Raw genomic sequence first — 25,535 nt, 5'->3', positions numbered from 1 at the left:
TTTGTAAAACATTTTAACTTCTTTCAGCACTGACATTTTTTGCTGCAGTGGGAACATTCATGTTTCATAACACAAATTGGGTTATGAAGTTTTAACTACTGGCAACATGTACTGAACACATTGTCCTTTACTCACCCTTGTATTTTACCATTTGCAACGTGTTTACATAAATAATACCTGCATCTTTATCATTTACATGCTTGTCTGAATTATTCAGAGTAAATACTGCTTTTCATATTTCAGTTTACAAGGAGAAGATTCGATTTGTAAAACCAGCACCAATTGAGGAACAGGAAACCAAGAAACAAAAGAAACACAAAGAGTCACAAAAGAAAAAGGCTGAGGCTGAAAATGTAACAGATGAAGTTGAGCAAATGGAAATTAAGGAATAATAACAATGAAGACTTCAGACCACAGATTATTTCTTTTCTTCCGACAGATGTTGTGACACTTGTGACAGTATTTTCAGCAGAGCTTAAGACTGACCGTGAATGTTGTTTGCCATGTTTTGACTTACATATGTAGCCTGAAAAATATTGACAAATTGTTCTCTTTTTTTCATGTTTTTATTTTTTATAGCTCTGTCACTTGATGGGATGACTGCTTAAACTACTAGATACATCATAGTGTTTCAGCCAGGACACCTGCTTGCTGGATTTGCACAAAATAGAGACCAAGTCCAGCAACAACAAAAAGAAGATATTTTGCACAAAAAGTGGTGCAAGAAATTTAAAAGGGGGGGGGGGTATTTTTACCATTTGTTTCATACAAATGTGCCAACCAAACCTTCAGTGTCCTAATTACTAACTTGTTGCTTTTATGGAAATAAACACAATGTATCAAGTAATCTTTTTCAATTGCACAGGTCACAGTGCTCAGACATTCAATTTTTCCCATTTTTTCCAAATCTCGTGTACGACAAAGCTCAGGAAATAGTCATGCAAGTGGAATATCCCATATTTTATGGTTGAGAATATGATCTGGATGTGATGATAATTGCAGTAGTTTTTTTGAAAAAATATGAAATGAAGTAACATGTTGAAGTCACTTCCACCCCTGTTTCATTAACATTTTTTATATAAAGTAAAACATAGAATTGGCTATTCTTGTGAGCACATGCTTCCAGTCACCATGTATAATTTATAAACTCGGTTAAGTTGCATTAAGAGGTAGATATGGAACAATGGATAACCAGTTTATCGGCCCAGCATCATGCTGAAATCATGAAAGTGGTAAAAGTAGTAAAATTCAATGCAGATGTAATGACTATGATGAACCCACAAAATCTGAGACTGAGACGAAAGTCAAACAGAAAATGAATCTTCCAATGAAGAATTGGATTCCATCGTGATAGAAATAAAGAAAAACATTATCACATCCTCAGAAAATTGCTTGAAAGCCGACACTTCACAATGACTGATTACATTGTTGGTGGGGCATAAAATTATAAAATATGTTATCTTCTGTGCTGTTAGAATATGGTTGGAGTCATTATCATTGAGAATCCTACATTAAAGATGGTTATTTGTTTGTTTGTTTTTTTAATGCAAATGTATTAGTGTAAATTATGTATCATTTAATTGTGAGGTTGGTGCATTATGACCATTGGTCCACTGTAACCAATGCAATGTGCCAATTGCCCCTTTTTTTAAAACCTGGCTGAAACACTGATCATAGCATATCCATAATTGTATGAATTTGTTGGGATATCAAGTAAGTGTAGAATATTAGGGAACTCAACAAGACATGAGTTTATAATCATCTTGTCTGCTTGTGAATTATCTTTACATCTTGTCAACATTTTCATTCTACACTGTACTTTTTGATTATTGTCATTGTGCATCTTTTCATGTCATACAGTGTAAGGTCTTAATTGCATTCTTTGGTCTACTGGTAATAGACTGGATGAGCTGGTGGTGATCTTTTGTTGTCCATTGTCTATTAGTACAAGTTTGTTATCACTAATCCACCTAAACTACATGGAGGATTGCCTTGTAACATGATCTAGACGATTTCACATTAAAATTATACTATTTGGACACCCAGTATGGCACCAGTGTCCATCTTGAAAATCGTATTGCTACTTCACCAGAATGGATGGTGATCATGTCAACGTGGAGGTTTCACTAGAAGACTTCATATCATGTCCAGTTGGTCATAAATAAAAATAGTGCTCATCTAATATCCAATATGTCCACCACATCAGCTAATTTGTTTGTAAGCTTGTTATCATTGAAGAATATTAGAGATGGTTTTAAGACAGCAGTTACAAAGAAGAAATCTGAGCTTGAATTCATTGAAATTATTTTCAGTAGTAGATCATCATTCTCTTTTTTATGGACTCTTGTTAATGTCACACTGACTTTGTATGGGCAGAGTGAAGTGCGTTTTTTCCATGAGCAATGCTTAACTAATAGGTCAGATTTAAGAACCAACCCAGGCTTTTATCTTGAAATGACATTCCAGAATAGTATCATTAGTATAGAAAACAATGATCTGAGAAACAATTTTTACTGTATCTATATTCAGAAATTAATATCATTTGGACTGTGATCATTTAGTTTGTACCATAAATAACAAATGCGAAATTATCTAATGAATTAAGTAATGCCCAGTGACACATCTTTGCAGTCATGTGCTTTTGTTTGCAGGTATGTAAAAAATAAGGAATATTCAAAGATACAGTAATTATTGATTTAGAAAGCAGTACAATTCTGATTGACAGATGTTTGCTTAATTAATTATTCTTGAGCTTCATTACATGTATGCTTTTTCCTCATTTCTGTAATACCTTTCTTTTTACAGATTGCAGGGTCATTACCCTATTACTTGGGCTTTTAAAAAAAAGTTAATTTTCAGTCCAAAAATGGATGTTAAAACCTTAACTTTTAAATCACCTTATCTGTTAATGATTTTTAAGTAGGAAACCCATTAGTTTACATTTATTATGTAGTCTGATATATTTGAGAAATAATGACTTGATAAAAGGTATACATTTCAAAATGTCAATGCCTGTTTTCAGAGATGCAACTTTGAATATTTCCTGAGTGTGCATCACAGAGGGATTACATTAAAAACAGCAACTTTGAAATTGGATATTTATCTTTTGCAATAGATACATTTTTTGTAGTGTTATTTCAGTTTGAATATAAAAGTCCCACAAAATTTAGCTTGTGTACACCGATTCGTGCTGTGTTTACCTAGTACTCTTTCTATTATTGGTGTCAACTCCTATAATGTTTGATGGTTCGTCATACTAAGAGTTACTGTTGATGACATGTGCCACCAAAAGCTATATTTTTCGAAATAAGTACCTCTTTTTGGTTGGATTGCACTGCAGTTCCAGCACAAGGATTGATGTTTTTCTGCAGGTCCATCTGTCCTTAAAGTGGCTGTGGTACCTCAGTGTTTACAGCACTGGACTTGTGACCAAAGGACCATTGTATAAGCTGCTATGGTTTGTCATTATGTATGATATAAACTTGAAAGTGCTTATGTTAGAGGTAAGCAGTCTTAATTGTTTATTGTATTGTACATTTATGATATGTAATTAAAAATCATATATCACTCAAAATCTGTCTTATCCTTCCCAGTGTAATGAAAATACAAGAAATCACTTTCCACATTAGCACACAGTTTCATTATTAGCTTTTGAATGGAGGTAGATTTCCAGCAAACTCATTACTAGTTCCTGCTCTGTCATTTTAAATCTATCAACTCAGCATGGATATTAATGGAAACCAAAATCAAACCAGATACAACGCTGACTAGCTGCAAGATTGAAATTGGAAATTAATTTTTGTGGAGCATTACTTTGACACTTTTATTTGAAAATATTTTCTCTGTTAGATGTTTGACCTGCTTGCGTTACATTAGGATCACATTCTTGGCAGGTCTGGTACAAGAGAAGGGATGATTGCTGGATTTGTGGTTTCATATATATTACACAGTTTTTCAGCATATGATGGGCTATACATGGCACTAGGTATATTTAGTGGAGGAAGAACCTCAGAAAACTATAAGATCAACTGGCCCACAGGAAGCTACTAGTAGACTTTCTCACATACACACATTGGACAAGCCAAGACTCAGACCCACGTTCACAGATGTGAGATGTTAGTGATCTGTGAAGGAAACCCTGGCATCTGGGGCTCGTATTGTCTCCAGAGAAATTAGTGCTGATTCTCAACAATGACTGGTTTTTCTTTAGCAAAGCATTTTACAGTTGCCTCTAATTTTGAAGGCAGGCAAGGAAGGTGAGAGAGAGAAAATGTTTCTCCTTCTGCAGGTGAGTCATCAGTGATGCAACATAACCCATGCCCTTGCAGAATACTTCCTTTTTGTCAAATTTGGACCAGCCATTCTCATTAAATAATTGGTGATCCAAGATGCACCTCTAGATTTTGTTATCCAAACCCCCTTCACCTTTGTCTTCCTATCTTCATGAAGGAACTCCCAATTGATCCCATGAATGGGGATGTTCCGCACAAGAAAATCTAGTCCTTAGTAAAGAACAGTGTACAAAAACCACACACACATGGCTTCAACTTCATACACACATGGCTTTATTTCCACACACACGGCTTTAACTTCTGTGGTACTTCTGTCATAACCAGGCTTAGTAGCCAAGAACCAGTTACCATCAGTGGTCAGTCAGCCAAGAACCAGTTACCATCAGTGGTCAGTCAGGGAGTCATCATATGCTCCTTCTTGTCTGAAGATAATTTAAGAGCAGCAACATTGCAAGATCCTGTCCGTGCCCTCAAGCACTGCTTGAAGTGCACAGAGACAAATTAAGGCAAGTGCAAATAATTCTGTCTCCCCATGAAGGTGACAAAGCAGAACATCACTTTCCAAGCCCAAGCCGAATCTTTTTGGCTTATATCTATTATATGCTCTGCATACCATAAGATCATAGTTGCCATGAAATTGGAGTGATCACTGCGAGCCTTGCATTCAAATAAGTTTCCATCTGAAACAACATAGAAGCTGTTGGCAGGCATGCAGCATCAGTCTTCTTGAGTATTTATCTTGTGATTTAGCTTCAGCAGAGACAAAAAACTTGAATCAGGTGGATACCATGACTGCACCCCATGATCATCAGATTGAATTAAACGAACATTGCCTCTTAGCTTCGCTGGATTCACCAGAGAATTTTGATCATAAGATTTCAATAATCATTTTCTGAATTGAATGGAGTGGTCACTGATCACATGACCATATCCTGTTTTGCTTTAAATAAGAGAGCAGGTGCTCATTCACATTCCAATCTTTCTTTCCTAAAAGGATATCCAGGGTAAAAGTAGGATGATCAACATCCCCTCCTCCCATTCTCCTGATGTTGTTGTGATTGGAAAACATATTTACAGTAGAAAGCTAATTTTTAAGTTATGTTTCTCCAATAATACTTACCTCATCACATTACTTAAAATCCTTCCCAACCACCTCACTTTGTGAGCATCTTCATTGGCTTATCACTTGGCTTAAAAACTAGCAACATCTAGTGGTGGTTAAGTGGAGGTAATGAGTAAGAGTTCTTGCCCTTTGTCTATATGAAATGGAAAAGACAAATTTTGGTCTTTTAAGTAGGGCTGCGTTCTAGATATAGCTGGCTTATATCCTTTACTTTAATGTGATAGGATAAGTATTCTCAGAGAAATTAAATTTACTCAATATTTGTTTTCTTCTCTAAAAATGTGAATTTTAGTCCAGGACCGCTTTAAAGAAATAAATTAAACCTTTTAAAACAAAGCCAATGGTTTTTTCCTCCATTCTTGACCCTTATTTTGCTAATTATCAATATGATGGCTAATAAGCTCCAATCAAGCTTGTTACTGAAAAAAATAATCATAAACTGAACACAACATGCATAATTAGCATTGATAAAACCTATAAACCTGATTTTTGTTCTGTAACTTTCCATTAGGTTTGGTTTATTGCTTTTGAAACAATTTTTCTTTTCAATTAAAATGTTTTGCTGTGATTATTTTTAGCACTGACTAGCTACTGAACTCTTGACAGAATCATTTAATTCCATGTGATTATTCTTGTAGGCAGATTCATATGTGAACAGTTATTCCATAATTCCAAAGAGTTGTTCTTACCACAGAGCAGTTTTAATTGTTTAACCAAGTCTTTTCTTGTGTACACATATATGACATTTATTGTGAGGTTTTGTCATAGCATGCTAAGAAAAACAAATGTGATCAGGAAAAAAATCCATTAATGTCTACCCTAATAAAATCATTTATCAAAAGATATCCATTCACGTCTACCCTAATAAAATCATTTATCAAAAGATATCCATTCATGTCTACCCTTATAAAATCATTTATCAAAAGATATCCATTCATGTCTACCCTAATAAAATCATTTATCAATAGATATCCATTCATGTCTACCCTAATAAAATCATTTATCAAAAGATATCCATTCACGTCTACCCTTATAAAATCATTTATCAAAAGATATCCATTCATGTCTACCCTTATAAAATCATTTATCAAAAGATATCCATTAATGTCTACCCTTATAAAATCATTTATCAAAAGATATCCATTAATGTCTACCCTTATAAAATCATTTATCAAAAGATATCCATTCACGTCTACCCTTATAAAATCATTTATCAAAAGATATCCATTCACGTCTACCCTCATAAAATCATTTATCAAAAGATATCCATTCATGTCTACCCTTATAAAATCATTTATCAAAAGATATCCATTCATGTCTATATCCATTCATGTCTACCCTTATAAAATCATTTATCAAAAGATATCCATTCACGTCTACCCTTATAAAATCATTTATCAAAAGATATCCATTCACATCTACCCTTATAAAATCATTTATCAAAAGATATACATTCATGTCTACCCTTATAAAATCATTTATCAAAAGATATCCATTCATGTCTCCCTAATAAAATCATTTATCAAAAGATATCCATTCATGTCTACCCTAATAAAATCATTTACCAAAAGATATTCATTCATGTCTACCCTTATAAAATCATTTATCAAAAGATATCCATTCATGTCTACCCTTATAAAATCATTTATCAAAAGATATCCATTAATGTCTACCCTTATAAAATCATTTATCAAAAGATATCCATTCACGTCTACCCTTATAAAATCATTTATCAAAAGATATCCATTCACGTCTACCCTTATAAAATCATTTATCAAAAGATATCCATTCACGTCTACCCTTTTAAAATCATTTATCAAAAGATATCCATTCACGTCTACCCTTATAAAATCATTTATCAAAAGATATCCATTCATGTCTACCCTAATAAAATCATTTATCAAAAGATATCCATTCATGTCTACCCTAATAAAATCATTTATCAAAAGATATCCATTCATGTCTACCCTAATAAAATCATTTACCAAAAGATATCCATTAATGTCTACCCTAATAAAATCATTTATCAAAAGATATCCATTCACATCTACCCTTATAAGATCATTTCTTAATGGATATCCGTTAATGACTAACTTAATAAGATCATTTACCAAACGATATCCTTCAAGTCGACCCTAATTATATCATTTACCAAAAGATATCCATTTATGTCAACCAACATAAGATTATTTACCAAAGGATATCCATTAATGTCTACCTTATGAGATCAGTTACCAAAGGATATATGATGGTATCCCAAACTTGAGATCTGTTGCATGTCAAAATTTCATCTTATTAAAGTCAATTATGGAACTCTTTAATAACATTTTTAATATTACAGTTAGCATTGATAAAACCTATAGTAGGGAGTAACATTCAACATAAGGTCTCATTTTGTCATCAAAATCCAAAAAAAATCTATTAATTATAAAGTGGATGAGTGGTCTAAAGTGCTGTCCATTACGGATCACTGCCATCTCACCTCTGTCTGCGTGGGTTCGAGTCTCGAATTCGGCTAATGTCGTTATGTGAGAAAGCTTGCCAGTAGCTTCTCGTGGGTCGATGGGTTCTTTCCGGGTTCTTCCTCCACCATTAATACTGGTTGCCATGTATAGCCTATCGTGTGCTGAAAAATGGCGTTAAACCCTACAACAACAACAATTAATTATAAATAATTCCACTGCCATTTGTTTTAATTATTTTCTTACCTGAATAAAAACCACGTCACTATTTTGTATATGTGAATACTGTAACAGTATATATGTAAATTTATGTGAATTTCCGAATGATTGAATACTTAAAGGGAAAGCCTAATGTAGCTTGTTAGGCCATAAATACTGAACATAAAAGAAGGCCTCATGATAAATGAATTGATTTAACTGAGTTACCCGCTCTAAAAAAAGCAATTTTGTTATTACTTTTGATATGATACTTTGCCAAAAAAGAACAAAGTTAAAGAGCACCATAACAATTCATAAATCCGATCTGGTTGGAAATTGGAATCTTTATAAGTATAAAACAGGAGTTAACACGAAGTAAACTGAAACAGTAGACCTGCTAAAATGTCCAACTTTTTATTCCTGGTGTAATGAAAATGAACCACTAAATTATCAAAAGATCGCACCCTTCTTTGAGTGAACGCTTCATAAGCTACTTTAGTATCACTTAACTGTAAACAGCATAATATTACAAGAGTTATTAAAATGGAAGAAGACATTTTTGAATAAAACATTTTTTAATGTAAAATAAATACCATAGTAATATGCAAAATAGATATTTATTAAAGACAACAACTATAATAAAGTGTACTCATCCTGCCAAAGATCTTGGAAGTCAGTGAATCTAGTTTTGGATATTTCCCTAGATACAGTATATTCTGCAATGGATCACCTATAATATGACTAAATATCTTGCAATATTTTAAAAAAATACATCTCATGATTCAATCTGTTGGCTCACCACATAGTCCCAGGTTTTGGTGGTTTCTTCCCCTGAGAGTTTACAACAGCAATTTCTAGACCTGCCTTTTGTCTATTCTATGACAGTATACTTCCAGGATACAGAGTGAATTTCAGTACTGCATGACCTTCTCTCCTCCTTCAAAATAATACACAGTGCAGTGCACCAAAAATAATGTTTTTTGTTTATATGGTTTCAACAAGTAAAATTTCATTACGTATGCAAATGCATAATGGTTCAGCTAGCATTAGTGGAATGAAATTTACTCTGATTCAATCCATGACTTTGTATAAAACCCACTTGGTAAAGAAAATAAGCAAGTCTCGGCTACATCAAATGAATGATGGTATTCACCAATTTGCACTTTAATAAGAGTCACATGTCCTGGAACTACTGTTGTTATGTCAAGGATTAACATACATTATGTTTATCATCTTCCATAGAAAAAAACTCGTTTATCCCATCCACTTGAAAGAATTCTAGATGTGAGGTTCTGTGCAGAATTCTGGGATGGGATCCTGACAGAACAGAGGCCTGCTCTATTTCTCTGAGTAGTGATTGTTGAAATTGAGGCGCAGCAAGAGCTCCTGCAGATGAGGCTGGTAACCCTTCATGGCCAACTTGTTCACCACTGGAATAAATCCAAAATCCTGTTATACTGTGAATGTGTGGTCTGTTGTACTGTGAATGTGTGATCTTTATATTGTGAATCTGTCGTGCTTGTTATTTGCGCAAGTAAATTTTTGTGAGAAAAAGAATAATTTTCATATGAATTGAGTATTCTCTCTGTTCCTACAAATTAGTAATTTCTTCTACTACCCATAACTGAAATCTTTTCTTTTAAAAAGAAAAATGATTTCTGAGAGAGAACATAATTTAATATTCTTGGATTACTGATAAAGAGTATATGATAAGCAATTTAGATAAACTCTATATTATATTATCAGTGGGAATTTAGTTTGTCTACAGTAGTTATCACATTTTCTTACATGTCTTTTTATCAATAATCCCAGTGAAATCAAATTCTGTTCCTAATCAGAAATCATAAAAAATCCGGAAACAAAAAAATTACATGCTCAAACAATTCTAAGACTGAAGTGCTACGTTAAGCAAGGACATGATGATGTTATATTTCAAATAGGAGGTGAACTGTATAAAAATTACTTAAATATGACAACAGAAAAATAATCTAACAAGGCGTCCAACTTCTTGACCATATTGATCCCATCATGGATATGACCAGGGATAGGAGGGGCACAGTGAAAATGAGAAGTTTATGATCAAATTATATTCTACACAGGCAGTGAATGAACTTAACAATTGTTGAGGAGGAAAAAAAATTATGTTTGTAAAACACTGCAGACCAAAAAAAGTCTTTGTTAACATCTTTTAAAAACTATTAAAAATTTGGAAAAATTGTTACATTGGCATACAATTCTAATTAGGACATCTATATATGCATACAAAAACTATTTCATGTGTTTAAATCTACTGGTTTTTATTTATTCAAGCAAAAGAAACTTTTTGCCCAAAAATTACAAACTGTGTAAAATCCTGAATTAAACCACTGTATGGGCTTGAAAATCTAACCAGGTGTTCTAAATATGAATAAAAACAATATTTCATGCATCTACCTCAAGTAGTTTTGCTTAACAATGCTAACAAGAATTGTGTCAAAAAAGTCAAAGTAACAATTTTTATGTGTAAAAAAGAATTAAAATTCTTACAATGACCTGAAAAATCACTAACCATAGATGTGAGGGTCACAAAGACTGACAGACCAATGGGCAATATAAATATGCAGGGACTGAAAGACTGAGAGACCAATAGAGTATCAAGATGTGCTCTGACACAGTGACTAAAGGACCAATAGGAAATCAAGATGTGCACTGACATAGTGACTAAAAGACCAATAGGAAATCAAGATTTGCTGGGACACAAAGGCTGATAGTTCAATGGGAAATCAAGAAATGCCAAGGCACAAAGAGTGGGAAATCAATATGCTAGATATGCTCACCTCACAAAAAATATGTTCTAAAAACCAATAAATATGATAGCTGTCAAACAGTTAATAGTTACACATTTGGTCTTAATACATTCAAGTGTTTCCAACAGAGTTTTAGTTTCTGATAATTTAGTCAAATGTTCATGCTCAAAGAATTTATGACCCATGGCTAGACTGCAGTACAATACCGTATTTCATACAAATAATACCCATAACTAATACATGTTAAAACCATCTTAATCATTTTGCAAACATTACACACAATAACAGCTACATATGCTCTAAATGCAGACGAGCTTGCACACTGAGACAAGATCCTCTCTCTCGCATTCACTAATAACAAAAATCTTTTTGAGTGCTTTTATTTTTATTAAAATTAGATTCCTGAGCTGAGAGCAGAATGAGACAGAAAATATACGTTTACTTTGTATGTTTGTACCATTAGGTTGTCGAGTAGCATGTGTTCTGTAGAACTTTTTCAGGTACGATCCCTTTATTTTTCGTACATGGTCAGTACCACCAAATGATAATTATTTATTTTACATATAATTTTTTGTACACTGAAATTAATAATTATTTTTTCATGTATGAAAAACTACATGAAATACAGTACATGGATCTTTTAGTTTGATGAAATACAGTGCAATCTCTCTTTACCAGCAATATGAGGAAAGAAATTAAACTTGAATCTGTAACAGTGGAAAATAGAGCTTGAAAGGCAAAACTGTTACAGGAACTTAGGCTACATTTACAAATTCGCATGTACAAACCTTTGAAAAGAAATACAGAGTAGTTCTTGAAAGCTTTGTATGTGGTGGCCATGCTGGTGAAGTTCCCATGGACGATATGGCCTGTCTTAGCATCTGTCCGCCACTCAGAGCTGAAGAGCTGACTGCGGAACTTCAGGATTAGACCAAAACTCTGCTGGATGTTAGTCATCAGTGGGGCTGCCTTTTTACTCAGCAGACATCTGCAGTATAAATATCAGCCATCCATTTCAGTCAAAATCAAGTTCACAGTACTACTCAAAACTGTTTTAGTCTGGAGTACTTTTCAGAACAACTGATAGTTCCAAATATTATCTAAATCAGCTAATTTTTATAAAGTGATTGCTGATAGACAGTAGTTAAATTCAGGAATTTATGATGTACAGTGGAACCCCGCTATAACCTGATAATTAGGGTTAAAAAAATTGGATTGTGTTAATAGCGGGGTCGTACTAATGCAGGGTTTTATTTTCAGAGAATAAAGCATTGGCACATATATGTTTATTTATGTCTAATGTATATCATGAATAGGGTATCAACACCATTTACTATCGTGCCATCGCGGCATGCAATTCATCGATAATGCATGAAATTCCATTGAAAAATTGCACACACATTTAAAATATTCAATACTTTTGTCACAGATCCTTGTGTCTGAATTCAACGTCTAATGTATAGCATGAACAGAGTATTAACAACGTTTACTTACTGTCTGATATCGTATCGTTGAAGCATGCAGTTAATCCATAATACATGTAATTTCATTGCAAAAATTGCATACATATTTAAACTATTCAGTAATTTTGTCACAGATCATTATGTCTGAATTCAGCAAAATTAGGCTAAGAAAGATGAAACACATGAGCAGCAGAGGGGGCGAATCCGACATTTTGCCCAATCGTCATTTTGCTTAATTATTACTTCTGCACTCAGCGGATCCGGTGTAGTCAGCGCTGGTAAAAAAAAAACGACGACGTCGTTGGGGGATCGTCGCGTCGTCATTTGGTTTAATTAACACCTTCTGCGCGTCGATCCCCAGCGTCGTCAGCGTCCGGTAAGCACATCGACGACCGCGTCGATGTCATCGCCCCCTCTGCTGCTATGATCTTACAAACAGAGTGATCACTAACTCCTCCTCTTGCAGATCAATTAGGTTATTTGACTGATCGGTAATTCTAAAATTAATTCTCGTTAAAAACCGATCATGGCATCGCATATAGACCGGATTAATCGGACTCTCAACGATTAAAAATCCCGGAGGGGCTGTTGGTGAAAATGAATAAAGGATATATCCCTGTTGAGCCTGATTTGATTGCTTGGTATCCACCTGGTAACTCCCTTCGATAACATCACATACTAGATTGATTGCTATCACCGATGCAATATTTACGTTGTATGGAGCAATATGCCTACCACCATCTCCGTTATCGTATCTGAGGATAGTTGATGGGGGGGCGTCCGCGGGTGGATTCTTAGGCCATCCTAGTATGGTTCTTATTGAACTGTTATAAATATCAACCATATACCCCGGTGTGCTTATTTCAATCGTCGACGATAACGTCGGTTCATGAACCGTAATAGCGATTTTTGATTCTTTTCCTGTGATCGCTTTTATCCTGCGTTGAAATTCTTTATTGATTTGCTCTATTTGGTATGACCCAGTTGGTATTGTAACCTCCTCCCAGTTTGGGGTCCCATCGGGTTTATTTGTCCGTGCAAAAACCAGCGAGTTATTAGGTTGTTGTCCGTTAAATGCGTTCGCTCGAATATTAGGCCAACTGTGATATATTCGCAATTTTGCCAGCGCTATTTCCTTCACTGGAACCGGCGACGGGAAGTTCACACTGAATTCGGGTTTCGTTGACGTTATCGATATCATATTTGTTTGTACCGGAGTGGTGTTCTCCGCGATCCGTTGAAGCAACTGAAACCCTTCGGGGTTCAGCGACATTATTATTATTCGTTGTTTTTAGTGTCTAATTTCAGCAACCAGGTGGTTCCGGCTTCCAGTTAAAAATCCTCGATTTTTGACATCGCGGAGCTATACAACTGGACCATCGTGGAGAATTCAACATCGGATACGAACAAATTATCAATCGATAATGAGATCAACCCGGATAATTTCGAGTATGCGTCGGATACTATTTGATGTTTTACTGTATACTCATTGAGTTTTTTCTGAAAACACGATGATATCTTTCTAGTGATTGCGTTGGCGACTCCAGCAACTGTTGTCATCGCGGAGACAGCGATTGGAACAGCGATCGGGGCTATCGTGGTCACCGTGGATAAAATAACACCGGTGCCAGCTACTATACCCGACACCGAGTACACGACCGCGTCGATGGCGGTTATTTTACGACGGTATTTTTTTATTTTTGCACGGTATTGTTCGGAAAGCGTTTTTAAGTTCGCGGAGAATTCTTTTGCGGTATCGAATCGATATTGATGTGACGTCGGTGATACCTCTGATTCAATTACCCTGGTGGTCATTTTATTCTAAAAGAGCTAGTGTTTTTAATTACTTAGATTCGCTACAAATTCCACATACCATGTGATGTTTGCCCGGGCTAAATTTCCATCAACGGCATAAATTGTAAACTGTTCAGTTGCGTTCTTGTCTATAATTGTTGATATTGTATTGTTAAACCCAGATGAACTCGACGATAATATATTAAACTGCATCATTGAAACCAGTGTCAATCGGTAAATGCCCTTAACAGTTGCGGTAGTATTTACTGTATTCTGTGTAGGAGTCCAATCGAATGATCCATGCCGAATTGTGTATACTGTGTTGATGATGTTCTCATGAGGAATTTTTATTTTTTCGAATTGCTCTGCTACTCTCGGTAGTCCGTCTTTAATCGCTTTAACATCAGTTCCGATTATTTCTATTCTCCGCAAATTCGCGTCTATATTATTCTTGTTCGCTGCAACCCTAGTAATGAGTATATCTATTTCCTGTATATGCGCGTCCACATTTTTTTTGTTCGCTGCAACCTTAGTAATGAGTATATCTATTTCCTGTATATGCGCGTCCACATTTTTTTTGTTCGCTGCAACCTTAGTAATGAGTGTATCTATTTCCCGTGTATGCGCGTCCACATCTTTTTTGTTCGCTGCAACCTTAGTAATGAGTGTATCTATTTCCCGTGTATGCGCGTCCACATCTTTTTTGTTCGCTGCAACATCAGTTTTGACTGTTTCTATTCTCCATTCATGCGCGTCTATATTATTCTTGTTCGCCACAATATCAGTTTTGATCGTTCCTATTCTCTGTTCATGCACGTCTATACCTTTCTTATTCGCTACAATATCAGTTTTGATCGTTTCTATTTCCCCTGTATGCGCGTCTATATTTCTTTTGTTCGCTGCAACATCAAGTTCGATTGTTTCTATTTTCCCTGTATGCGCGTCTATATTCCTTTTGTTCGATGCAACATCAGTTTTGATTGTTTTTATTTCCTGTCCATACACGTCTATATTTCTTTTGCTCGTTGCAACATCAGTTTTGATCGTTCCTATTTCCCCTCTATACACGTCTACACCCTTTTTGTTCGCTTCAATATCAGCTCTGATTGTCATTATGTCCTGTGTATGCGCGTCTATATTCCTTTTGTTCGCTACAATATCAGTTTTGATTGTTTCTATTTTCCGTCCATGCGAGTCTACATTATTTATGATCGTTGCAACATTAGCGCCGATTGTTTCTATTTCCCGTTCATGCGCGTCTACACTCCTTTTGTTTGTTGCAACATCAGTTTTGATTGTTTTTATTTCCTGTCCATACGCAGTGATATCATTTATAGTTGTTGTAATCTCATCCAGCTTGGTATTTTTTTTACCAAAGAATTTATCAAAGTTGTCATCGATCCTGTTAACATTTTTTCGTAACGTGTAAAATTGGCCCGACAGCATTGTAAACTCCGAAATAGTATTTTTTATTGTTGCAAGATTCGGTTCGGTTACCGTCGGGGTCCCGAAAAAACTAGCGGTAGTGAGTTGTATATCGGTGACAGATTTTTTCACCTCGGTGACAGATTTTTTCACCTGCGCGTCAAGTTCGGTCACCGATCTATTCAACCTTATAAAACCGTCCTTGACTAATGTTACCGCCGATATATGTTCACCCGGTTTGAGTCGTCCGTCGCCGGTATACAACGCGATAGTGTCCTCGGCGGCATCACGCTGTCGTGTTAAAACATCATCCAGGGACACATTACTGGATTTCAATTTACCCTGGCGGTCTTGAAATACGACTATTTCACCTGGGTCAACACTGGTTAAATTCAACGTATCGGCGATTTCATCCTCGATTAGTTTTTTTATGTCATCGGTGGCGAGCGTTTCCGTGGATTCCTTCAGCGCCGAAACCGGTCGTCCCCAAATATCAATCATCGTTATTGTAAAAAAAAACGGCGTTTCTAATTAACCCGCCGGGCCTCTACGACCCCACTAGTGTATTCGTTTACAACTACATGAGGTGGTTTTCGCGATGATGAAATCGCCGCGAGTACGTTCAATGCCTCACGGCCACATATCGGTGGGTCACTTAATCGCTGTGTTGGCAACGTGGAATAAAACGCCCGGGCTGAACACGCCCGGATATACCGCATGAACTCGTTTGGCGGGGCTAACCCGTATGAATCAAAATAGACGATTGCACGCGGATCAATCGCGTATGCAACCCAATGAGTTCCCGCTCCGGAGGACCCATCGAGGTTAATTATGCCTGTTTCAATATTCCTTGGTGCCGCCGGTAATTGATCCCTCATAAAAACACCTCTGAAGTTTTTTATCGCTAGCGCGTTTGCGGCGTCTATTAAATCAAAATTAGACATGGGAGTCATTGACTCAGGAGTCATTGACTCCCGAGTCAATAAACGGTTCCCGGTAGTCTTAGACCCTTTCCCGAGTACCATGAATACGGGGTTCCCGGTAGTCTTAGACCCTTTCCGGCCACGGATCGTTTTTTTTTATAGCCTTTCCCGGTTGCCTTCTTCAATGCCATCCCCGCCGCGGTACCAATGGCTCCTAACGCCGCCGCCTTCGCCACTGCTGGTGCGGCCGCGGCAATCAACGTTGGAATCGCAGCTAACAACGGAAATATCCCGCCGGTCTTTTCCATGTTTTTAATTGCTGCGGCGGAAAAATCTACCTGAACACCCTTTTTATTCTTCATCGCATTATTGAAATGTTTTATTTGACGCGCCGTCAACGATATCTTATGATTACCACCTGCCATCTGTGACGGCTTCAGCGTTATTGTGGTCCCGCACTGTTTAGCCGACTTTGATCGTAATTTCTTGACTTGACCATCAGTCAACTCTACACTGACGACACTATACGACATTTTATTGTAAACGCGTTTGTGTTTTCAATTACATGTTTTCCACTGGCGCATCAACGATTCTCATTCGTCCACCAACACCTTCTAGCAGCATTGATTTATCGCTGAGGATGACAGCAACCGCTCTGTAATTAACACCACCCGGGGCTATACGAGCTCGGAAGTGTATATCAACGACGGATTGTCTCGTTAAATCAAGATGTTCCAGCGAAAAATAATAAATCGGATACAGGTTTTTAAAATCAAGTTGTGATATTTGCAAACCAGTGTCGACGTTTTGATCACGACCCATGTATGACAGCAATCGATGATACACACGTGCGACATGGTTGTCGCCGTAATTAAGCTGTATATCCTCGGATGGTTCCTGTTGTCCGTTTATTCTCAGCGAAACATCCCTGACTCCTAATTTATCAAATATCATATGGCTGCGTTCTTGACTGCCCAATCGTTCCCTATTCTGTAGCGCTATAAAAATATGACGCGGGGCTGAAACACCCTGTTTTGATGCCAGGTGCCATGTAAACGTATCGGCGACGTTATCCTCTTTAGCATCAGTTGTTACCGCTAGCCAACTCAACAACGATTTTCCTCCCTGTTCCATAAATGCTAACAATCGTGCTTCCGTGGTAACTGATGGAGTCAGCACCGGCATCCACAATGCCATTTTAGTTAAAATGACTTTACCGGCAGCGACGCCAGCAGCATGCCATATTGCATTGTTATCATTGCCCCTTCGCGTCAGCGCGATTGTATGCTTAGCCCCATAGATAACCCTCCTGACATTTCTGCAGAATCCAAATATGTGATGGAGTGGAATCGCGCATGAAAACTGTCGGCGTGGTCTTTGCAACATTGTTACTCGTGCTGCGAATCCCATATTGTAATTATCGTTAAGATTTTTTATAACAGTGAAATTAGCGTCTGGTCTTGCTCTGCGGTCTGGGTTATTTGCTTCAGCCTGTGGGTCAACTGCGGTATCTCTTTCCACCAGCACGTTAACGTATTGAAGATGATCAGCGTTATCGGTGGTGTCCTTCGCAAACATCATAGATGGGCCCGTCGATCTCGTATAATCGTCCGAGTATCTCGCTAACCCAATTATCGTCGTTGCAACATCAACCTCGCGTTCTATTGATTCAATTTCTCGCCCGTCAATAAGATATCTGGCGCTCTCAAATAACGCCATGATACCGTTGTTAACGAAGCCAACTCGAACACGATCGTTATCTGCGTATGGTGCATTATCGGCGGCATTTGTCACGAGTTCTCCCTCAATTTCGATAAACGCTTCACATGGCAGAAAGTATCTACTGGTATCTTGGACTTGAAGTTCAATTCGCGATCGTAGGTCGGGTTGCGCTGCATAATAAGAATAATATTGATAATCACGGACAGAATCATCCCTGCGCACTGGGGCATCCATATCAAACGCGGGATCAGCGGTTCGCGCAAACATTTTATTATTTATCATGTTGATGTTTTCAATTGCGATTTTCTTTGAATTCTGTTTAAGACCACTCCCCCGCTATTGTGTTCATGGGCGCGTTGGTGGATGACTGAGCCGCCAACGACTCTAGTTTTTCTTCCACGGCGTTATTTATTACTTTACTGACATTTGCAGGCATCACCGTCGTTGATGGCATCACCGGTGGTTTCTGTTTTTTTCTTGAAAATCTTTTGGATTTCACCAACGACATTAGTTTGTCCTTTGCTGCAGAAAGCGCCTTTCCGGCAACATCTCCAATGGCACTAATACCCTTATCACGAATAATATCAATAGCCTTCATTCCTAATTGTTTGGCTAACGGCGCTACTTTTGGAGCCATTCTTGTAAATAACCCCGCAATGGTGCTACCGAGACCATCTCCATAGTACGCGCGGTAAACAGGCAATCGCGAGTTTACCACGTAGACGAGTACTGGTTTATCATGGTTGTAGTGTATGATCATCCTTATTAAAAACACCAGTTTTCCAATTAATCATCCACGAGTTCGTCTATGAGCGTTCGATATGTATTAATGTCTATGATACCGCCTGCAAATAACCGCTTGCAAATATCAGCAGCCTCATTGATTATTTCCGTAGAGTTATTTCCGGCTCGTTTTCCTCCAATTAATACCTCTAGCCGTGATATATCACTGAGAACACTACCAGGACAGGTAACACTAGCGTTTTCAACTAGACCACTACCACTTGGATACCCCTCTCCGCTTGTTTTTTTAGAACCAGCTTTTTTTTGACGTTTTTCTCGGACTTCTCCTTTTTGTTGTTGTAGTATTTCTTGTTGTTGTTGTATATCATAATCATCAATTCCCCTTCTAAATTCTTTATATCCCAATTCTTTTGTATCCAAGCGATCAATCTCTTTATTCGTTTTATACAACCAATTAACCCAGTCATCTCGTTTTATATTACTGTTTTTATACTCGTCTTTTAAAAAGTTTTTTCTTGAATGATAGCTTTGAGCGGCAAAATTACCAAAAACCCTATACTCGTCGGATTTCAGTAATTGAGGTTGTTTTATTTGTGCTATAGCCCCTTCAGTGAGTTTATCTATAAAGGGGACTCCTTTTTGAGTGGAAATTTTTTGAAGTTCACCAACATCACCCTGTTCAGAATCATCAATATCAGCTAATCGTTCATACTCTCGTTGGGTTTTTATATCACTGGAAAGTTGTTTTATCCGTTGCTGTGTTTGTTCTGTCTCTGCTGCTATCTTTTCAAGTACAGGAAGAAGAGGTGCCTCTTTCCGTTCGCCTTCCTTAGGAATATCCCCATATATTGCTCGTTCTGTTGCAGCTGTAACATCCTTAGTCGCTTTAGTTACCGGGGCAAAGAGTTGTTCGCTTCCAACAGTAAAATCGGTTTGCATTTGTTGTCGCGTTTGAAGTTTCTCTCTCACTCTGTCTCGTAACGGTATGAACTTTTTAAGCGCTGCTAGCCGCTCTCTGGCTAGCCGAGTAGTAAGTGATTCACCTACCATTATTGTAAATTGATCCGCAATTTTCTAATTTTCCGCCGAGTGTACCATCGGGGGCTCCACGGAGTTTTCGTCTATAATCCTTCTAATGTTTTTGATCTTACTAGAAATCTCCCGGCGTCGTTCATAAACACGTCCGAGTTTTTTTCGTATTATTTCAACGGCAGTAAATAGTCCAATGAATGCATTTGCGTCATTGTGGTACAAGTTTTCATTAATCGTATGTTGTAATCGTTTTACAAAAAAGTACTCGCGGGCCAGGGTAAAACGCCCCCGTTTCGACTGTTCGTTAATAATTTCATAATCGGATAATATTTTTTCACTGTCGAGACCATCAGATAATTCAATTCCTTGATTTTTTAATTTTGAAATCTCGGCTAATATATTATTGATGTCTTCGATATTCATTATTCTTATAGAACATCTTGTTTTTAAATAAAAAAAAATGAAACCCCGTGTATCAATCCCGAGGTGTTTAATAATTCGTTTTCTTCCGGAATGGACAATTTATTGTCATGGCGACTTCGTCAGCGCCATAGGCGCCGGTGACTTCGTATCTACATATGAAAATCGAATTCTATGCCCGGTCTTTTTTGAGATTGCTGTTTGATATACTCGTTCTGCTACTTTTCGTATTGAGGCGATACAAATGTCAAAGTATCTACTGGCTTCATTCATCGACTGAAATATTTTTTCCTCGTGAGTTGTTGTATCAAATGACTTTACGGGTTTTGCTTTCTTTGGGTATTTACCGGTTTGGCCTTTTTTGGTATTTTGACTCTGCGAGACAGCTTGCAAGTTTATAAGAGAATTATCAGTCTTATTATTATTAATATGATCAATCACAAGTCCATTTTCGATTAATCCGTTGAATACCTCAAATACCGCCCTATGAACATGGTACTTCTTCTTTCCGGCACCAAACATCAGATACCCCTGATTACTTACGGTACCAACCGGCTTCTTCAGTTTGCGGTTTCTAACAATGCCGTCGCGAGATGCCTCGTAATTGACGAGCACAGGATGCGGCTGAAATTCTTGGTCCATTTGTATAATAATACTACTTGTCTAATTTATTATTTGGTTTAATTATGAATCTTTCAACGTAGTCTTGGGGGGTTTTGATGACGAAGTCAGCGGTGGGGTCAATGACGGCGTTTTTAATTCGCTTGTCATAATAGCGTTTTAGTTCCCTGTATCGCTTTCCGCCACAATTAATACACAACTGCGATTTTCCTCTTACACCGACGTGGCAAACCAAGCACGGGAGGGGGCCAAGAGAACCATTACGAACGCTTTGTAAATGATATCCGCAGAATTCACCTCTACATGATTTATTGCACGGGGTTGTCGACCCAATCATCAACCATTTGCAGTGATTCATTATACTATATTCTTTCATTTAAATACTTGTTTTAATTATATGGATGAGTTCGAGAGATTGGCAGCAATTAAGCCCCGGAAAAATATTAAGTTCAATCTCGATAGAGTCCTCAAGGACACACCAAAAGCGTTAATAAACGATAGAACCCTGTTGAGTAAAATACGCGATTGTATCGATGAATTCAAGCGTGATGGCGCATCTCATAGTTGGTCAACATTTCGAATTGATGGCGTTGTTGATGCTACCATGAACGACAACCGCGCAGCAACGATAATATCACAACTTGACGGTAAAAGGTATTTCTTCAGAGTAAAATTCATTGTCCGGGTGGAATCAGGTAATTGGATCATACGTGATAAATTTGAACCAGTTCTCAGCGACATGAAAACAGTCATTGTTAGCCGCGACTCCAAGCCGGGGCTGTTAACCGGAATTGACAGACCATACTATGAACGAGCGTATCCTGAAACAGCAGTTGTTTATGGAATATACCCGTTAAATAAGAAACCTGATATCGGAAAACTGAAACCAATGAAACAGTCAACGGGGATAAATTGTGTAGCAGAACGAGTAATAGAGCATTTTACAAATGCGTGTCGAGGAAACAAATTGACTGATTTACGACGTAGCAAAATCAACCAGTGGGAACTAACCGTAAAAGAGCGTGGAGCAACCATCAGCGACATAGCGAGATTAGAAACATCGCTGAGATTTCCAATAACCGTTACAACGATAACCGGTGAAGTATTATACGAATCAAAGTACAAATCAAATGGGGCCCCAATCAAAATTATTGATCATAACGAACACGCATGGACGCCCGCGATCACAATATTTCCACGGGATAGAACAGTAAAGTATATACCCGAAGAATTCCTGGGAGAAGAATTCTCCCGGGATGGTTTTCTCGCGGAGAGGAAACTATTTGATGCTATTGCCTACTTGTGTAAAAACGACCCTGTATCAGTGTGGTTACTTCGCAGCGCTGAAAACGATGCGGATACCTTTGATCAGTTTGTAAGACCAAACGGTGAATTATATCGCACTGAAGCGTTTCACAACAAGATGAAAAAAACCGCCATGGAATTTGAGGAGCATGATGAACAACTGCTAACAAATTGTTTTACGATTCCATCGGTTGTAGCTCATGTTGCAGCAAGGAAAAATGCGTGGAGACCAACGCGCAAGGAATTTCTGCCGGATGTACAATCCAGTTGTTTGGAATACTATCACGGTGGACTATGGAACACTGAATACAGCCGCGACGCTATGATTTCCGTTGATATGGTTGCCTGTTATCCAGCGAGTTTTCTCGGGTATGGATCCGCCGCTAAGTACTTTAGACGATTTGGACACCCCAGACATGAAATGACTCGTGTTGCTATTAATGGACCACTGCCTGATTTTGATTTAACCGGATTCGCTCGCATAGTATCATTTGAATTCGCGGCAGGACTCCATCGCTGTTGTTATATTTGGATCGGTAGACACATGTCTGAAAAGAAGTGGCTGCCAATAGCGCTGCTACGGTATATGATTGATTGTAGCATGCTTGTATCGTTGATTGTCAGTGACGCGATTATATCATACCGGGCGCAGACTGAAGTCTGGTTACCAGAACCGGAGCGTCTAGATAGCATAATTGACGAGTCCAGAAAACACATTGATGCCGACGAGGAATATATCATCGAATGGTCCAGGAGGATATTCAACCAACGAAACCGCGAGGCAAAAGATCTCGGTAGAAGAATAATTGGTAAGTTCACACAAGGTGGAAAAAACCACGACTACAAACGATATTGCTCACGGCTGATTATAGATGACGCAGAATATGATTTCGTAATCAAGGACGCAGTGGCCAAAAATAGATACGTGAACTGCAAAACAGCTTTCTTGTCCAATGGAACGAGGTTGGGTACAGTTGTTTCCTACAGCGATGGAGACAGCCCGGCATATCCGCATTTGAGGGCGTCTATGCTGGGTTACGCCGCTATCAATTTATTCTCGATGATAAATAGATTTCCCGACACCGCGGTTAGAGTAGCCGTTGATTCATTTTATATAGACGCGAAGTATAAGGAAAACGTAGCCGAGTTTACTAGTCCGGACGAGAGTTGGGGTACATGGAGAATTAAAAATGAAATACGACGCGATTATTCCCCGTCAGCAGATGTCACCGTTGAAAACAACTACTTACGCGGTGATAAATTGTCAGAATGGTCTAATGCACCATCGTGTTCTGATCCAATTTGTAGACACAAGACGGTTTATTTAAGCGGCTGTGGCGGGTCAGGAAAGACGACTCGGGCAATTGAATTATTTCGAACGCGGGCAAGTATAATCGTGCTTACACCGACCCATAGACTAGCGCGAGAAATAAAACAACGAAATGTTGACGCCGTTACTTATCACAGCTTTTTTCGATACAGCGGCGGTGAGTGGACTCCTGATCGAATGGGTGAAAAATTTATTCCTGGGGTTATCATTTGGGATGAGATATGTACTGTTTCGTTAGATGTTTTACAAATGTTTCTTGAGTGGTTGCTGCGCGCGAATACAGCGGTAATCATGTGTGGCGACCATGGTCAACCACCACCATTTGTCGGCGAGGGTCCACATGATTGGTTAAAGGGTTTTGTGGACTATTATGAAGAAACCGATACTGATTACCGAGCACTTGATGAACAACTGCGCGGGGTTAAAAAATTAATCAGATTACAGCCGGATAGAATTCAGTGTGAAATAATCCGCGAGGTGATTCCGGAAACGCCGTTAAATGAATTCTGGGAAACATGGAGACCAAACGATTTGATTGTAGCGAGTAGAAAGATAGTCAGAGACACACTTCAGCGGAAGTTGTTTACGTTGCATAAGGAAAAGTTTCCAACGCGTCCAGTGCCGTTATGTTATAGACCCGCGGATACACGGCGGCAGAACATTGAAGTTGAAATCCCGGGCCGGACAGAAAAACAAATTCTTGTGCTGAATGATATTGTGCTCGTTGATATCAGCGTCGTCGAGGACGCGCTACGTGCTGATAAATCCCCGTGGACGCTAGGATACGCAACAACAATACATTCCTCGCAGGGACTAACCATCACGGACACAATTGTTTGGATGGTTGATAATCGCATCGAATGGTCAAATCTAGTCTATCTTGCAGTGTCCAGAGTACGAAGGATAAATCAGCTTCGAAGAATTGTTATTGACGGAGCCGGTGACGGAGTCACCGACAAAGTCACCATCGATGCAAGCGTCATTGATAGAAAACTCTCGGGTTACCGCCAACAGGATAAAAAAAAACAGCGGCGTTTTGATATTGATGCCGAATTAATAATCTCGCTACGACAACAACAGAATAATCACTGCGCGAGTTGCAATTGTATAATGAGTTGGCGTTATTCGGATAAAGACACTCGCCAATTTACCGTGGATAGGATCGATAACAGTCTCGGTCATGTCAAAAACAATGTGAGGTTGACCTGTCTTGAGTGCAATAGACGCAACGGCGCTAGTTAAGACCACGCGGGGGTAATTGAGTATCGTCAGGTATCACTTGTAGTTGCTCGCGTGTAAATCCACGCTGAGGAGCAGTTGAATCCAGTCTATAGATCGGTGGTCTACCAGTTGATCGTGTTATCGTTGATATGTTATGTGTGGTAACACTCCAGATAGGATCAGTAGCTCTTTTTTTACCGCCTTCAAGCTCTCCTGGTTCATACAGATATCTAACAGTGACATCGCCGAGAATCGGCTTGGAAACGCTATCTATTTTTGATCTTCCGGGTATATACTTTTCTTTAATCGCGTCGCTGGGCTTCATGTTGATTGCTCGGGTAATCTCATTATTTAACGCGGCAATTACACCTGGCAACCTTTTAACCCATTCACGAGATCGTTTTTCTTGGATGAATTCCTTCGCGTATTGATATCCAAATAACCGTTCAGCAAGAGTCCGATTGAATCGTTCAACAATTGCCTGATCACGATGTAGCGCAGTATGACCTCGTCGTATCGCGACGCTATGATGTTTCAGCGTTGATAAAACAGCGCCGCGAAATTCACTACAGGGATCAACTTGTAATAGATTTGGCCAGCGCAGAGGGCCTCTTCGATAAATTCTTTCAAACGCAGCGGCTACTTCAGTTGCCGACTTTGTTTTTAACGGCTCC

The 25,535-nt window shown here is 38.2% G+C and overlaps 2 protein-coding genes across 2 annotated transcripts in view; one reads left to right on the top strand and one right to left on the bottom strand.

Moving 5' to 3' along the window:
• Positions 1–3,574, top strand: part of LOC149788634 (serine--tRNA ligase, cytoplasmic-like) — a 45,061-nt gene extending 41,487 nt beyond the window's left edge. The window contains exon 10 of the mRNA XM_089974722.1: positions 244–3,574. Within this exon, the coding sequence (XP_089830848.1) occupies positions 244–392 (149 nt within the window). The 3' untranslated portion in view covers positions 393–3,574. The remainder of the gene's footprint in view (positions 1–243) is intronic.
• Positions 3,575–8,631: 5,057 nt separating this feature from the next.
• Positions 8,632–25,535, bottom strand: part of LOC149788633 (gamma-tubulin complex component 6-like) — a 129,455-nt gene continuing 112,551 nt past the window's right edge. The window contains exons 32-33 of the mRNA XM_089974721.1: positions 11,650–11,849; positions 8,632–9,505 (exon numbers count right to left, since the gene is read on the bottom strand). Coding sequence (XP_089830847.1) covers positions 9,414–9,505; positions 11,650–11,849 — 292 coding nt within the window. The 3' untranslated portion in view covers positions 8,632–9,413. The remainder of the gene's footprint in view (positions 9,506–11,649; positions 11,850–25,535) is intronic.

This window comes from Sinohyriopsis cumingii, chromosome 11 (genome assembly GCF_028554795.1).
Source record: "Sinohyriopsis cumingii isolate HCF-2022 chromosome 11, ASM2855479v2, whole genome shotgun sequence".
Taxonomy (NCBI): domain Eukaryota; kingdom Metazoa; phylum Mollusca; class Bivalvia; order Unionida; family Unionidae; genus Sinohyriopsis; species Sinohyriopsis cumingii.
Note: the sequence above shows the minus strand (reverse complement) of the source record. Positions and strands in the feature narration are given on the sequence as shown.